Source organism: Henckelia pumila, chromosome 1, assembly GCF_033568475.1.
Source record: "Henckelia pumila isolate YLH828 chromosome 1, ASM3356847v2, whole genome shotgun sequence".
Classification (NCBI taxonomy): domain Eukaryota; kingdom Viridiplantae; phylum Streptophyta; class Magnoliopsida; order Lamiales; family Gesneriaceae; genus Henckelia; species Henckelia pumila.
Window position 1 is genome coordinate 6567738 of NC_133120.1, and position 18486 is coordinate 6586223.

Consider the following 18486-nt stretch of genomic DNA (forward strand, 5'->3'; position numbering starts at 1 on the left):
GACTGGATTTTACCGAGCAGAGGGGAGAGGGGTTCGGCCACTTCAGAGAGAAAAAGACTAGGTTTTTCGAAAATTGTGACCTTGTTGTGTGTAATTTCTGTACTGCAATAACTTATTTATAATGTAGGCCACTAACAGCTTAGGGCCCATTAGTCATAAGTTCAAGCCCGACAAGCAAAGCCCGCATGATCATAAATTAATATAAAATTCATCGTGACTCCGATTGATAAACCGATTTCACCAATGTGCACAGAAACCATTTCTGCACCTTTTAAAGTCAAGATAAATTTTTCTGAATCCGAATTCAGTGATTTCCAAAAATGTCCATCCCTATGTCATTTTAGGAAATCTTACTCCTCTACTCATAATTAAGAAGTTCAACTTCTTTGTTCATTAAATTTAACTCTTTAAATTTAACTATCTCAACGGGGATTAAAAATCCATTACACTGTGTGACCCTCAATGGTTCAGGGATACAGCTAGCCATGGGCTCACAACTCCTTGTGACTCGGAACAACAATTTCCGACTTGCCCATCGAATCATGGTAAGAGCGCCTAGCAACATCGCCCCATGATTCCCTAGGTATCACTGATAGTGCCTACAAGAACCAATAGATTTTGGTTAGCGTACAGTACGGTCCCTTCATCCATATATCCCGATCGAATCAACAACCATTGGTATATCGAGAGTCGTTCGAGATTCGATAACTATGCAATACATCTTGAAGATCAAATAGTGACATCGCATGTGCTACTAAGAAACCATTTCTTAAACCACATCATGTACTCTGGCCAGAGATTCGTCACACTAATATCTCCTCAGATCGCATAGGATATCCACACTCGCAAGTATGTGGTGAATCCTTGACAACAAAGCATCGACTCCTATATGTGTTGTAACTGTACCCAATCCCGACACCTGATGACCCCAATAGAGTCGGTAAACGAGTCAAAGCACAGTACTAGCATATAGAGTCTCAATGATGTTTCAAGTAGTAAGGACTAATGGTGTACAACCAAAACCGCGGACTATATCCACTCGATAAGTGATAACCACTTGGAAAGTCCGGATAGGGTAGTTCGATCATTCATCATATGAATATCCATTTGCATGCTTCGAACATCTCTATGTTCCTTACCAATGAAACGTGGTACTCTGCATCGCAAATGCTAGTCTCAAACTCGAGCGATCCTTATCCTTATTATCGGACGGCTCAATCGACTAGGAACAGCTTAGAATATACAGTGACTATAAGATGTGTTTCATGATAGACATCTCCATGTTCTACCACATCTTACATACACTATAGTATATTCAAGGTCTTTATCAAAACAACAATAGTATATCACAATATAACAATATGAAGAAAGATAAAGTCATTGCCATTAATAAAAGTGTAAATAATATTAAACAAAAGATTGTTTATACAAAGAGTCATCAAAGCCCTTAGCCACAAGTTGGCTCACCGGGCACCCACTCTTTCAATCTCCCACTTGCCCTAAAGCCAACTAGTCATACTACGTAGACCCATTGCTTCGCGATGTTTGTCAAATAATGGTCCTGGCAAGGGCTTAGTAAGTGGATCAGCGATATTGTCTGCAGAGGCCACTCTTTCGACAATGATGTCTCCTCTTTCCACAATCTCCCGGATGATGTGGTATTTCCTCAGTACGTGTTTGGATCTTTGATGAGACCTTGGTTCCTTTGCCTGAGCAACGGCACCCGTGTTGTCACAGTACACCGGGACTGGACCAACAACTTTAGGGCCTCTTTAGCAGCATCTGATGCTGCAATGTATTCTGCTTCAGTGATGGAATCTGCTGTGGTGTCCTGCTTGGAACTCTTCCAAGAGACAGCACCGCCATTGAGCATGAACACAAATCCAGAGGTTGACTTCGAGTCATCCACATCACTTTGGAAGCTAGAGTCGGTATAGCCTTCCAATTTTAGTTCTCTTCCTCCATATACCATGAACATATTCTTAGTCCTTCGTAAGTACTTAAGAATGTCCTTCACGGCTTTCCAATGCATTTGACCGGGATTAGCTTGATATCTGCTCGTGACACTCAGAGCAAATGCTACATCCGGTCTGGTAGATATCATCCCATACATGATACTACCTATGGCTGACGCATATGGTACATGTGTCATTTTCTCTATCTCTTCATCCGTCTTGGGACACATAGACTTGGATAGAGAAACTCCATGACACATGGGTAGATGTCCTCTCTTGGACCCATCCATTGAAAACCGTTTCAATATGGTGTCGATGTAGGTTGACTGAGTGAGTCCTATCATTCTCTTAGATCTATCTCTATAGATCTGTATCCCTAGAATATAGGATGCCTCACCCAAATCCTTCATCGAGAATCTACCTGATAACCATATCTTTGTTGACTGTAACATCCCTACATCATTCCCAATGAGTAGGATGTCATCAACATAAAGTACTAAGAATGTCACAGCATCCTTAACTACTTTCTTGTACACGCATGGTTCCTCCGGATTCTTGATGAAACCAAAATCTTTTATTGTTTCATCAAATTTCTGGTTCCAACTTCTTGATGCTTGTTTTAGACCATAAATTGATCTCTGAAGCTTGCATACCTTATGCTCGCTTCCCATGGATGTGTACCCCTCAGGCTGCTTCATATAGATTTCTTCCTTAATGTCTCCATTAAGAAAAGCAGTCTTCACATCCATTTGCCATATCTCATAGTCATACCATGCAGCTATGACAATAAGGATTCTTATGGACTTGAACATTGCAACTGGTGAAAAGGTTTCATCATAGTCAACTCCTTGTCTTTGAGTATAACCTTTTGCCACCAATCGCGCCTTGTAGGTCAATACCTTACCATCAGGCCCAAGCTTTCTCTTGTAGATCCATTTACACCCTATTGGAACAATTCCATCGGGACGATCTACTAAAGACCAAACTTGGTTTGTATGCATCGAATCTATTTCCGACTGCATAGCTTCAAGCCATAAATTTGAATCCGCATCAGAAATTGCTTCCTTGAAGTTTCTTGGATCACATCCAACATCGGGTTCATCTTGATCCCCTTCAAGAAGAAGACCATATCGAATAGGAGGTCTAGAAGTCCTCTCGGATCTTCTAGGTATAGGCGTGTCCAGCAATGGTTCCTGAGTTGTAGGATCGTTATTTTGTATTTCGGGTTCTTCTCGAATTTCTTCGAGTTCCATCATCTCGCCTTTCTTATCCAATAAGAACTCCTTCTCCAAGAAGGTGGCATTCCTTGAAACAAACACCTTTGTTTCAGCAGGATAATAGAAATAATATCCGATTGAATTCTTTGGATACCCTACAAAATAACATAAGCTGGATCGACTATCCAACTTATCTCCCACTGTCCGCTTCACGTAAGCAGGACATCCCCAAATCCTCAAGTACGAATACTTAGGAGCTTTGCCATTCCATAACTCGTATGGTGTTTTGTCCACTGCTTTAGTGTGGACATTGTTCAACAACAATACCGCCGTTTCAAGCGCATAGCCCCAAAACGAAGGTGCAAGCTCAGTGAAGCTCATCATGGACCGAACCATGTCCAACAAAGTTCGATTACGACGCTCCGATACACCATTAAGCTGTGGTGTCATAGGAGGAGTCCACTGAGAGAGAATCCCATTCTCTTTTAGATAGTCCAAAAACTCGGTACTTAAGTATTCTCCACCTCGATCCGATCGAAGTGCTTTAATACTTTTACCTAGCTTGTTTTCTACTTCAGCCTTGAATTCTTTGAACTTTTTAAATGCTTCAGACTTATATTTCATTAAATATAAATACCCATACCTCGAATAATCATCAGTAAAGTTAATGAAGTAGGTGTGGCCATATTGAGTACCAACTCTAAATGGACCACAAACATCTGTATGGATCAAATCCAACAGATTTTGACTATGCTCAGGTTTCCCCTTAAAAAGAGATTTAGTCATTTTTCCTTTTAGGCAGGATTCACAAGTAGGTAGAGAGTTAATATCAGACATATCAAACATGCCCTCTCCCACTAGCTTGTTCATCCTCCTTGAGGAAATATGACCTAGCCTAGCGTGCCAAAGGTTTGCCGGGTTTTGGCTATCGATTTTCCTTTTGTTTGTTGTTGCCGGTTTATCAACATAATTTATTGGAACGTCTTTTAGTTTTAAGTTATATAGATCATTTTCAAGTTGTCCATTTCCAATCAAACATTCATTCTTGTAAATATTGCAAATCCCATTCACAAAATTGCAAGAATAACCATCTCTATCAAGCATAGAAACAGAAATAATGTTTTTAATCAAATCCGGAACAAATAAAACATCTCTTAAAAGTAACTTAAAACCATTCTGCAAAATTAAATAAACATCTCCCACGGCTTTAGCTTCAACTCTGGAACCATTTCCGAGCCTCAGCTGGGTCTCACCCATTCTAAGCCTGCGACTTCTTGTCATCACCTGCAAATCATTGCAAATGTGAGATCCACATCCGGTATCCAATACCCAAGAAGTAGTATTAAGTGAAACATTTATTTCAATATAGAACATACCCTTCGCAGTTCGCAACTGCTCTAGATATTCCTTGCAGTTACGCTTCCAATGACCGGGCTTCTTGCAGTAATGGCAAACATCCTTGGATTTTTCCATGTTTGAAGCCTTTGTCTTGTACTTCTTCTCGGGTTCGATTTTCTTGGGTGGGGCAGAACGTTTCTTGCCCTTTGTACTTGGCCCCTTCTTAGCAGAATAAGAGGAGCCCACCAAGAAAGCCGGTTTATCCTTCTTTAATGTGGATTCATATGTCACAAGAATATTGACCATCTCTTCAAGGGAGGCCTCTATCTTGTTCATATTGAAATTCACCACAAATCCGTCAAACGAAGAAGGAAGAGACAGAAGTAGTAAATCCACGTTGAGTTCATGCTCCAACACCAAATCAAGGGTTACCAACTTCTGTATGAGCCAAATCACTCGTACCCCATGATCACGGACCGAAGTCCCTTCACGCATGTGACACGTCATTAGCTCCTTTACAGTAGCGAACCTTTCAGCCCTCGATTGAGCCCCAAAAAGTTCCTTGAGTTGAACGTGAATGTCAGCAGCATTCACGGTGTCCTCAAATCGCCTCTGGAGTTCATCAGACATCGAGGCTTGCATATAGCATTTGGTCTTGATATCATGGTCCCACCATGTATCAAGCTTGGCTAACTCTTCCGGACTTACGTCAGCTGGTGCTTCCTTCGGAGGAGATTTTTCTAACACGTAGAGCATCTTCTCCGAAGTCAAGACAATCTTCAACTTACGGAACCATTCCGTATAGTTTGCGCCAGTCAACTTATTTTGTTTGAGGATCGAGAAAAGTGGATTACGCGAATTCATCTTATGAAATACTGAAAAGAAACAGACAAATATCAGTGATTGTTTAAGCAATTTACTAAGACATAAAATAGGCGAAATTTATTTTATGAATCTCACTCCCACTATTTTAACGATTTCACTACCCTCTAGTGAAAACGGGAAACTGTTTTCCTTAGTGAGAACATGGAGTCCAATTGACAAACTATGGTCCCGAATAATATCAGCCAACCATAATTTTCAAAATGTAGAGCCCAATTGCTTCCAAAGCAACCTCCATGTTTTTTTTACCTCATGTCCAATAAGGGCCCAATAATATGACGCCGTTTATTGTGACATGTCAAGATGACCCATCAATATTAAGTTGTGATGGACGGTCACCATGTGGATCCCCCAATAATATGAGCCGATCCCATGGGAGTTCCACCCAACTTACAACATGTGTCGATCCAATGTACAGCTTTCCGACGAACGGGCCCCCCCAATAATATGAGCCGGACCGTATCCGCGGGTAGCATCTCATACATTGATCGTTGATGGAAGGTAGGAACATTTAAACAAATTTAAATTTCCTTTATTTATCTTGATATCAATTTTAAATCATATTTAAAATGAGGGATTTTTAATTATGAAAATTTGTCTCATCATTTTTAAAGTTTTGTATTCTAATCGACCCGTGGTTTCCAATCACGAGTCTTAGTCCAATCCTAGGTAATATGCAGTATGCAATGCAATCCTATTTTGAGCTTCCAATTTACATTTCTTCTGTCTTTATTGTCTGCTGGGCCCACCTTCATCTTCAAATCTTGATCTCCCACTAAATCTAATGTATGTACAATAAATAACAATGACAAGTAGGGGATACATTTTTAAGGGGTGGGAACGGGCCATAAACCAAGCCCACTTTTACTACATATGACAATTCATATTGGGCCATAAACCAGGCCCATTAATAAAACCAACAACAATAAAAACAAATGTAAATTCCTAACATACACCTACAAAATTGGTCATGGCAATCGATCATCCTTATCCAATAACATTTAATTAAAAATTAATTTATTGGATAACATGCAATGGCAATTTAAATTTAAAAGGATAAAATCATATTTCATACATAAAATCTTATTTTATATACAAAATTATATTTTATCTTTTTATCAAATAAAATCATATTTCATACATAAAATCTTATTTTATATACAAAATTATATTTTATCTTTTTATCAAATAAAATCATATTTTATCTATAAAATCCAATTTTATACATAAAATCATATTTTACTCAATATATCCATAAGATCATATCTTATCATCAATTGTACCAAAAATAATTAATTTCAAAATTCAATTTAACTGATAAAATATTTAAATTTTCCAAAAATTCAAATTTATCCAAAAATCAATTTTAAAATTTTCGCACTCGAACAATTCGATCCGACGCCTCGTGGACCAATAAAAAACAATTTTCGATCGGACCAAAAATAGAATTTTAACATATTAAAATTTAATTTAAAATTAAAAATTAATTTTTCCGCGGGCCGCCCGGGACATTCCCAGGCTGCCCGCGCCCCATAGGGCTCGGGCCGGGCAGCTCGGCTGAGCAGCGATCACATCGCTGCCCCCCCGGGCAGCGATCCAATCGCTGCCCGGGTTTTTGCCCGAAAAAAAATTTTATTTTTAAAATATTTATTTTGTTTCAAAAACCGAGGCCTAAAAATTTTTTGTACAATCGATTAATTTAATCTCTTGATTTGAGCAACCTGGCTCTGATACCACTGTTGGAGAACACGGCGATCAGATCAATTAGGATTGATACCCGGTGCAGCGGAAGTTTAAAATTTTTGTATGGAACGATTCCATAATAGGTATCAACCTTACGATTAAATTGTGTGTGTGTAAAAATTAAATAACGATTATAAATTTTTACCTTTAATCTCGAATCGACATTTTGGACACCAACAGATTGCTCTGCTCTTGTTGTATATCCCTGGAACTGATGGACGAACTGTTCTTCAATCAGGTCCACGAACGGATATTTAATCCCTCTGATAGATTGCACTAAAAAATCTATCAGAAGTTTCTACGAAGAGACTAACGAATTTGATCCGTTAAACCAGACTGTAATTCAAAATTCACAGACTGGATTTTACCGAGCAGAGGGGAGAGGGGTTCGGCCACTTCAGAGAGAAAAAGACTAGGTTTTTCGAAAATTGTGACCTTGTTGTGTGTAATTTCTGTACTGCAATAACTTATTTATAATGTAGGCCACTAACAGCTTAGGGCCCATTAGTCATAAGTTCAAGCCCGACAAGCAAAGCCCGCATGATCAGAAATTAATATAAAATTCATCGTGACTCCGATTGATAAACCGATTTCACCAATGTGCACAGAAACCATTTCTGCACCTTTTAAAGTCAAGATAAATTTTTCTGAATCCGAATTCAGTGATTTCCAAAAATGTCCATCCCTATGTCATTTTAGGAAATCTTACTCCTCTACTCATAATTAAGAAGTCCAACTTCTTTGTTCATTAAATTTAACTCTTTAAATTTAACTATCTCAACGGGGATTAAAAATCCATTACACTGTGTGACCCTCAATGGTTCAGGGATACAGCTAGCCGTGGGCTCACAACTCCTTGTGACTCGGAACAACAATTTCCGACTTGCCCATCGAATCATGGTAAGAGCGCCTAGCAACATCGCCCCATGATTCCCTAGGTATCACTGATAGTGCCTACAAGAACCAGTAGATTTTGGTTAGCGTACAGTACGGTCCCTTCATCCATATATCCCGATCGAATCAACAACCATTGGTATATCGAGAGTCGTTCGAGATTCGATAACTATGCAATACATCTTGAAGATCAAATAGTGACATCGCATGTGCTACTAAGAAACCATTTCTTAAACCACATCATGTACTCTGGCCAGAGATTCGTCACACTAATATCTCCTCAGATCGCATAGGATATCCACACTCGCAAGTATGTGGTGAATCCTTGACAACAAAGCATCGACTCCTATATGTGTTGTAACTGTACCCAATCCCGACACCTGATGACCCCAATAGAGTCGGTAAACGAGTCAAAGCACAGTACTAGCATATAGAGTCTCAATGATGTTTCAAGTAGTAAGGACTAATGGTGTACAACCAAAACCACGGACTATATCCACTCGATAAGTGATAACCACTTGAAAAGTCCGGATAGGGTAGTTCGATCATTCATCATATGAATATCCATTTTCATGCTTCGAACATCTCTATGTTCCTTACCAATGAAACGTGGTACTCTGCATCGCAAATGCTAGTCTCAAACTCGAGCGATCCTTATCCTTATTATCGGACGGCTCAATCGACTAGGAACGGTTTAGAATATACAGTGACTATAAGATGTGTTTCATGATAGACATCTCCATGTTCTACCACATCTTACATACACTATAGTATATTCAAGGTCTTTATCAAAACAACAATAGTATATCACAATATAACAATATGAAGAAAGATAAAGTCATTGCCATTAATAAAAGTGTAAATAATATTAAACAAAAGATTGTTTATACAAAGAGTCATCAAAGCCCTTAGCCACAAGTTGGCTCACCGGGCACCCACTCTTTCAGTTGGGCCGGATATGATCAGAGAAATGACTGAAAAGGTAAAGCTTATACAGAAAAGAATGAAAACAGCTCAAGACAGACAAACAAAGTATGCAAATATCAGACGACGACCTCTATCTTTTGATCAGGGAGACAGTTTTCTTGAAGATTTCTCCATTTAGAGGTACAGTCAGATTTGGCAAGAAAGGAAAGTTATCTCCGCGTTTTATCGGTCCGTATGAGATTATCGAGAAGATAGGCGATCTTGCTTATCGACTCGCTCTTTCTTCATCTTTGTCTAGTATTCATGACGTATTCCATGTCTCTATGCTTCAGAAGTATCAGCCTAATCCTTCCCATATTCTTTAGCCTGATGAATATGAACTTGACGAGACTCTCAGTTATTTTGAGCAGCCTATTCAGATTCTTGATCGCAAAGACAAACAGCTAAGAAACAAGACAATTCAGCTAGTCAAAGTTCAGTGGAGTCGACATGGCATTGAAGAAGCAACTTGGAAGATTGAGTCAGATATGAAACAGAGATTTCCAGAGTTTTTTAGTTGATATGAGTTCTTATTCTGCTTTATGCTATTTAATTATCTTATGTGTATACAGATTGCATATGCAGCTTGCTTATGATTTCGAGGACGAACTCATGCTTTAGTGGGGGAGAAATGTAAGGCCCGGAATTATTTAATTTTAATCCGAGAATATTTAATTTAGGAATATTTAGAGTTTAGAATTAAATTCTAATATTCTTAAATGAATAAGGATTTAAATTGAATTAAATCGCTTTTTCGGGGACTGAATTGCAAATAGCCAAAAGTTCAAGGACTAAACTGCAATTTGGCTAATATTTATCTCAACTTATAATGATATTCAGCCATTTCAACGTGTTCAGCAGAAGAAAGGGCAGAAACTCGACTTCAACCCTTCCCACACCATTTTTGTTCCGTTCAAGCTTCGATAACTCGTGCTCCGGTTGTCAGAATTTCCGAATAAATATATATCTGCGATCACCGCTTCGAGACCTTCGTTTTGGTACAAATTTTATCCACTTTTCTCAGACTTTATGTTTATGTTGAAGATGGAATTTCATGATTTTAAAATATATTCATATATGAGCTGTACCGATTGTGTATTCGCAGACGGTTCGGAAAAAGACTGTCGTTCGGATTTTATATGATTTTAGAAAGCAAAATTCGAACCCTATCCTATCTGATTATGATGATTTTTGATGGTATTGAGATGATATTATGAGTTATCTTGCTTGTTGGATTGCTTGTGATATTGTTTGGAATGTCGGTTTTTAGCCGTTATGCCATCGATTCGAAAAATGTGAAGACTTTGATAATATTGATTGAAAGAAGCAAGGTTTGAGTTTTATCTGATCTTGTTAGTTATTCGATATGTCACTTCTCAGCTTTATATCGAAGTTGCCGAACTCGAGATCTTCGATTCAAACCGAGAAGGAATTGAAGCAAGGTTTGCTAGAAATTGCAATTGAGATTGAGTTGAGAAGATGAGCAGCCTTTTGATATAATTTATCATTGATGTCATTGCAGATTTGAAGTACTTTCAGACGTGTCATTGAAAGGTATAAATGACAGCTAATCCAGATGGGATAGAATGCTCGAAATAGCTATTGTTTCGAGTATTCCCTTGTTAATCACATACTTAGTTGTTTATGTGTTTATATGATTAGATGTTTTGATTGCTTTGCTTGCTTATTTGATTCAGTGTTCAAGGTGTTTTATAGCATTTAATGCATACAGAACATGTTGCATTCATCTTGAACTCTAGCCTAAAAAGCATAGAGGGTTGAAAGGCCTAGAGTGCATATGACGTTTGGAGGGCTGTAGTTGAGTGGCACGGAATGTAGACTTACTTCCAGAGCTAGAAGACTTACTATAGTTGCACCAAAGTCAGAGAAAATAAAGTATTCGACTTCACCTCGATTGGGTGAGTTGGTGTTTGTTGAAGATTTTATTTCCTCGGGATCCCAAGAACTCATATTCGATTGATATCAGCTTGATAACCTCTTTTGTCATATGCATTGTATTCACGTTTATTATCTCGCACTTTATGTTGTTTATACTGGGATTTTATTCTCACCGGAGTTTATCCGGCTATTGCTTTGTTTTGTATGTGTGCATGGAAATAGGTGGGGCAGGAGCTAGTCAGAAGAGACAGTGATAGCTCGAGATAAAGTCATAGCACGTGAGAACTCGGGTTGTAGCAGAATGTCTTGTACTTTGAGTTATGAATCATACTAGAAATGATACAAGAACGTTGTATAATGTTGTTGAATACATGTTAGTTTGTTTATCTTGTATATGAAAGCTTATAAGATGATATGAGATAGCATGTATATGTTTTGGTAGTTTGTACAAGATATTATGGTTTTCATATTCCTCATTTGAAAGCAAAAATGTTGCAGCAGAATTCTCAGATTTTGGAGCCCGCTCGATCGGACGAGTTCATCCGATCGAGCGCGGCCTTTAAATCTTGAACAGGAAGTTTGAGCTTTTGGGCATGCTCGATCAGGCGAATTCATCCGATCGAGCGAGGCCAAATATTACTTGGACCCAAGAGCTTATATTTTGAGCTCGCTCGATCGGGCGAGTTTACCCAATCGAGCGAGGTACTATAGCTTTAAAAAAAAAAAAATTGTTTGAGCTCTTGGATCTTTATTTCCTTTAAGTTATTGATTCATTGTTATTTATTATAAATTGACCTAAGATAAGATTAGCAACCCGGGTCCCCACATAAATTTTTCATCCTAATCAAAATCTGTTTTTCTTGTTAAAATATTTTCATAGTCAACAAAGAAAAAATATATGGCTCTTTCTAGATATATAAGAATTCTTTTAACCGCCCTATACCTTATTCTTCCTAGAATATATATAAAGATACATGCTAATGACCACACCCACGACACAACATATATTGGGACTGATTGGTATAAGAATATTTTAGCAATTTTAAAGTGTAATCTAAAAGTAAATATATAAATAAATTAAGTAGCTCAATTTGTAAAACTTTCCCCTTGGAGAGGGCCAGTTGCTAATTTTTAAACCCTATAAGGGTTTGTTTGCAGTTTAGACCCACATCACTTTGTCTATAAATACCAAGAACATTTCTCAGTGTAGGTAAGTGACTTTTCAATTTCCAAATGCTCTCTACTTTTGTGCTACTCAAAGGAGGTGATCGTTGACTTGAGTGTCATAGTGTTTTTGTCAGGTGGCCACCTGATGCCTCTAGCATTTATTCATGAAGCAGGTGATAGCCCAATAGAGGTCAAACAATAGATTTCAACTTCATCAGGTGACCCGTTGGAGTAGGAGACCATTGGACTTCGTATGTAGTGACCCTGCATTGAATCACCAACTAACTGACAACTAATAGCATGCATTAAACTTAATAAAGCAAAAATGCTTAACAGAGTAAACGTGCGGAAACATAACTCATAATTTACATATCAGCTTAGTACAACATATCCAATGCTTAATATTGTAGTAATACAACCATATCAAACAACTAGGAAGTAAACTGTCTTATACATTTATACAACTAAACAAATCCTGCTGTATAAAATAACTCCTCAAGGCTCCTGCTCCCTAGTCCTGCCTTGAACTACCGGCTCCGTCCATCCTGCGACCTGCCCCGTGGAATAGGGTGTCCAAGATAACAACTAGGACATGAGCGCTAACGCCCAGTACATAACCATGAGAAAACATATTTATATGATGCATGCAACCGTGATGACTGGTAAAGGGTCATCTGATAACTCATGCTCAGTACAGGCGCCACATGAGTGCTGTAACCTCACAGATCAACCTCTGGGTACAACCACACTCGTCTAGAACACCAGAGTAGTCAGACATACATGTCCCCGCCATCGCGGTAATCTCAATGACAGACTATCAAGTATATAGCTGAGAGGCTCTATAATTAGGTATAACAAGGTATAGGTTCAACGTGTATATGCACATGACATATGAATATGGAAAGCGGTAAATCATATATCATGCCATATAGTAATGCCAAATAAATGCAACACATAAAGATGTATACTCGCTGAAAATCTCAGTCAATGTGTACGTACCTCTAGGCTAGTTTAAGTTTTAGTAGAATCCTAGGTTCCAAGCCGATAATCAAAAGTTCACCGTATCACTACACAAATTCTATAAGTCTTAACTAAGCTAATAAGTACTCCCTAAACTTAAATTGATTCTCGGACCATACCTTCTTCCGTAGTAAGCCCTTTGGAGTCGCTAGTCCCAGATGACTATAACCCCGCCTTGGTTATTCCAGTACTTGTATAATAACTGATAGGACCCTCAAGTGTATATCTCACACTATATAACTAAAGAAGGAAACTCGGATTCGTATTTCATAATGAATTCGAATGAGCCCTATTTATAGACCCCAAATTCGGTCAAGTTCAGATCCTCCAATCCAACTCATAGCTTGCAAGTGAAACACGTCGAGTTCGGACCGTCCGATCTCCACTTCGGATCGTCCGAAGTGTCCTATGCTTGACACTTGTCAAAACCATGACTGAGTAATCCTGCTTGCTTGGCATAAAGGATTTTGGGCCATCCAATCCTGGTTCGGACCGTCCGAACGTGCCTTAACTTTGAAGTCAACAAGCCCTCTTCGGAGCCCCCGGGTTGCTGAGTTCGGATCGTTCGAAGTCCTCTTCGGACCATCCGAACTGGCCCAAACATTGGAAGCCCAATTCTTAACTTTGAAGCCCATTAAAGCCATCGAATTGGTTAATTACTAACCCTTAATCAAGTTTAACATATTATTATCTTAAAATGGAATCTGGGTTACTACATTCTCCCCACCTTTAGATATTTCATCCGCGAAATAAAATCTAAAGAAAAATCAAGATAACAATAAGAAACTTCAAACCATGTTTTATTACAACAACTGTAATTACATCTTTACATGGTAATGAAAAGTACAAAGCAAACAACTCAAGATATTCTGCTCGCATACGAATCTCGGTTTCCCAAGTTGCTTCTTCGACACCTCGGCACTGCCACTGTACCATCACAAGGGGTATGGTACTGTTCCGAAGAACTTTTTCCTTCCTGTTAAGGATACGGAGTGGTCGTTCCACATACGACAGATCTGACTCTTGATGAACATCAATAGGCTGGATAATATGAGATTCATCAGCTATGTACTGTCGAAGTAACGACACATGAAAAACATCATGTATACTGGAAAGATATGGCGGTAACGCTAAACGATATGCAACATCTCCGATATTTTCTAGTATCTGGAAAGGCCCAATATATTGAGGTGACAATTTGCCTTTCAGCCCAAACCTCATCACCTTCCTGAAAGGTGACACTCGTAAGAACACATATTCACCAGACTCGAACTGAAGTGGCCTGCGATGAATATTAGCATAACTGGCTTGTATATCTTGAGCAACTTTAATCCTTCTCTTGATCAAATCTACCTTGTCTACAATATGCTGCACCAATTCGGGACCCTCAACTTGCCGTTCTCCTATCTCATCCCAGAATAACGGAGTACGACATCTTTGACCATATAATGCCTCGAAAGGTGCCATATCAATACTACGATAATAACTATTATTGTAGGCAAATTCAATCAAAGGTAATTGATCCTGCCAATACAAACCAAAATCCATAACAGAAGAACATAACATATCCTCCAGCGTACGAATAGTGCACTCTTACTGACCATAAGTCTTCGGATGATATGAAGTGCTCAAACTCAGAGTGGTACCCAACGCCTGTTGAAAACTACCCCAGAAATGTGAGGTAAACCGCGGGTCTCTATCACTGACTATGCTCACTGGAACCCCATGCAATCGCACTATCTCATGGATATATAAGCGTATCATGCAATCATAAGAATATTCTCGGTTGTAAGGAATGAAATTTGAAGATTTCATCAAACGATCAACAACGACCCAGATAGCATCACACTAACGTGAAGTCATAGGCAAGTGGGTGACAAAATCCATAGTCACGTGCTCCCACTTCCATTCGGGAATCTCAAGATTATGCAGTAATCCACCTGGTCGTCGGTGTTCAGCCTTGACCTGTTGACAGACAAGACATCTCGAAACAAATTGATGCACACTCCGCTTTATCCCTTTCCACCAGAATCTAGTTCACAAGTCCTTATACATTTTCATACTTCCAGGATGAACCGACAATCGACTCCTGTGAGCTTGAGAAATAATATCGTTCCCGAGCTCCGTAAAATCAGGTACAACCACTCGATTTTGATAAGCTCAATAAACCATCTGTCTGAGAATGGAATCCAGATGTATTAACCCCATTTTCTAGACATTCCAAACGCTGAGTCTTAACATCAGATATCTGAGCGTCTCTAATCCGAGAATACAAAGCTAGCTCAGATAAAATAGTATACAAACGAATCTCATTTTTTCCTTTCTTGTGCTTGAGTGTAAAACTCAGTGAACAACACTCCTAAACCATATGAGATAATTCACTAGTCTGAAGTGCAGAAAGTCTCACCTGCTGACTCAAGGCATCAGCAGTAAGATTAGCAAAACCTGGATGATACTTGATCTCACAGTCATAATCTTTCAGTAAGTCCATCCAACGTCTCTGTCGCATATTCAACTCCGCCTGAGTGAATAAATATTTCAGACTCTTGTGATCTGTAAATATCTCAAATTTCTTGCCATAAAGATAATGCCTCCAAATCTTGAGTGCAAAAACAATGGCGGCTAACTCAAAATCATGTACTGGATAATTATTCTCATGCGTCTTCAATTGTCGAGAACCATGGAAAATAAGATGTCCATGCTTTGTCAGAACACATCCTAGTCTCTGGTCATCCTAGCCCCTGACCAGAGGAATCAGTATAGACAATATAACCTCTCAATCCAGAAGGTAGAGCTAACACAGGTGCAGTAGTATGACGTTTACGCAGCTCTTGAAATGAGTCCTCACAATCCAAGGACCATAGGAAGGCAACATCTTTCCGTGTAAGCTGTGTCAAAGGCCTGACCAACTGTGCAAAATTCTCGATGAACCGACGGTAATAACCCGCTAGACCCAAACTTCGAATCTCAGCAACCGTCGTCAGACGAGACCAGTTCAGCACTGCCTCAATATTGCTTTGATCAACAGATATTCCTTCACTATAAATCACATGACTGAGAAATACTGCCCGATCAATCCAAAATTCGCACTTGATAAATTTTGCATATAACTGCTTATCTCGTAACGTCTGCAATACAATTCTCAAATGCTGTGCATGCTCATCCTTGTCATAAGAATAGACAAGAATATCATCAATGAAGACGATGACGAATCTATCTAGATATTCTCGAAATACCTAATTCATCAGGTTCATAAAGCCTGCCGGTGCATTCGTCAATCCAAATGGCATCACCAGAAATTCATAATGCATGTATATGGTTCTAAAAGCAGTCGTAGAAATATCTGAGTCTCATACCCTCATCTGATGGTATCCAAATCTCAGATCTATTTTGGATTAGACAAAAGTACCCTGTAATTGATCGAACAGATCATCAATTCATGGCAAAGGATACTTATACTTGGTGGTGACACGATTCAGCTGCCTGTAATCAATACACAATTGCATCGTCTATCCTTATTCTTGATGAAAAAAACAGGTGCTCCCCATGGAGAAACACTCGGACGGATATATCCCTTATCAAGCAGATCCTGCAACTATTGTTTCAATTCCCTCATCTCTGACGGTGCCAGACAATAAGGTGCTTGGGATATAGGCGTTGTTCGTGGTACTAGATCAATACCAAATTCAACCTCTCGAACCGGAGGAAAACCAGGAATCTCGTCAGGGAATACATCAGGAAACTCGCTGAAAACTGGTAACTGATCAATACCCTGACTACTCGTGGACATATCAACTGCATAAATGAGATAGCCCTCCCCACCTGACTCTAAGACATGACATGCCTTCAGAGTTGATACAAGTGGCATCGGAGGTCGTGCTCCCTCACCATAAAAGTACCAGCTATCACCCTTATCCAGATGAAACTATACCAGACACTGATAACAATCCACAATAGCGTGATACAAAGTCAGCATACTATTCCCAAAATACAGTCAAAATCTGTCATCACTAAGATCATCAAATTAGCCGATAACACATTACCCTCAAACTCTAGAAGGCAAACCATCACTAGACGCTTAGTTACTACCTCATGTTTCAGCGGAGTAGATACAACTAAATCCAGGTCTAATGATACAAATGGTAATCTATGTCTCTTAACAAAGCGAATATAAATAAAGGAATGCGATGCTCCAGTATCAATTAAAACAAGTACAAGAATACCACGTAACAGAAAGGTACCTGCGAACATGCGATCGCTTCACTCAGTATCCTGCTCCTGAGACAGAGCAAATATCTGCCCTTGCGTATGTGGACGGAAACTAGAAGTACTAGGTGAAGCTGGCTGCTGACGTGGATGAGTAAAAGCCTGAGATCCCATCTGCGATCGGGATCCACTCGCAGCTCCCATATGCTAAGGACAATCTCTCCGCAGATGTCCCTGCTCATCACAAATAAAACAAGCACCAAAAGCCTTCCGACAGGAAGCTGCAGAATGCTTCCAACCACAGTGACTGCAAAATTCATCTTTCTTCTTCTTATTTCCGAACCGGAACATACCTCGTGAACCACGAGATCTAAAAGAAGTAGTAGAAGAATACATAGGTCCAGATTGCACAGCAGATTGAGCCCTAGGCCCAAGAGATCCACTAGACTATCCTAACATCATCAACTGTGCTCGCCTGTTGTTGTTCTCCACTTGACGGCACCGATTAACTAGAGTCTCATAAGATGTCGGATCATCACAAACAACAACCTGTTAATAGATATCCTTATTCAAGCCTTGCAGAAAGATCATACTTGGACGCATCACCCTCATTGATATGGGGACTATAAGGTAGCAGATTAATGAATTGCTGCTGATACTCATCGACAGTCATAGATCCCTGTCTCAGTGTAAGCAACTCCATCGATCGTGCCTGACGGATAGATGGAAGAAAATATAATATCTGGAACGGCTGACAGAAATCCTCCCAAGTCACCCGTCCTCTCTCAGTACGCGCCTGAGCTGCCTTGGCATCCCACCATAAGCGCACACTTCCATCTAGAACAAACTCTAGAACCTCCATATTCTCCTCCTCGGTACACTTGAAAGCACGAAAATCACTTTCGATCCTAGCCATCCAGTTTCTCGCTTCCTCAGAATTCTCTCCTCCCAACAAGGGTTTCGGTCCTACCTGCATAAACTTATTGATAGTATAGCGACGTCTACCCTCGTGAGGATGATATAGATCCTCATGATGATGGTGATGGTGACGATGCTGATTACCACCTCCCTAGACAATACTACCATGACTCTCGTTACCTCCTTCAGCCATTATCTGAAAATATTTGCACATTAAAAATCCCAAATGCGCAATAATTACTCAAGACTAAACTAAATCTCAAGTACTAATTCCAAAATCT

The 18486-nt window shown here is 39.4% G+C and overlaps 1 protein-coding gene across 1 annotated transcript; it reads right to left on the reverse strand.

Annotated features, from left to right (window-relative positions):
- Positions 1–17852: 17852 nt before the first annotated feature.
- LOC140894492 (uncharacterized) lies at positions 17853–18263 on the reverse strand. Its single transcript, XM_073302994.1, has one exon. The coding sequence runs from the start codon at positions 18261–18263 to the stop codon at positions 17853–17855; it is 411 nt and encodes a 136-aa protein (XP_073159095.1).
- Positions 18264–18486: the final 223 nt, after the last annotated feature.

What these genes read in the sequence shown, in the direction of transcription:
- LOC140894492 (XM_073302994.1), bottom strand. Translation starts at nt 18,263, where the DNA reads ATGCAGGTAGGACCGAAACCCTTGTTGGGAGGAGAGAATTCTGAGGAA.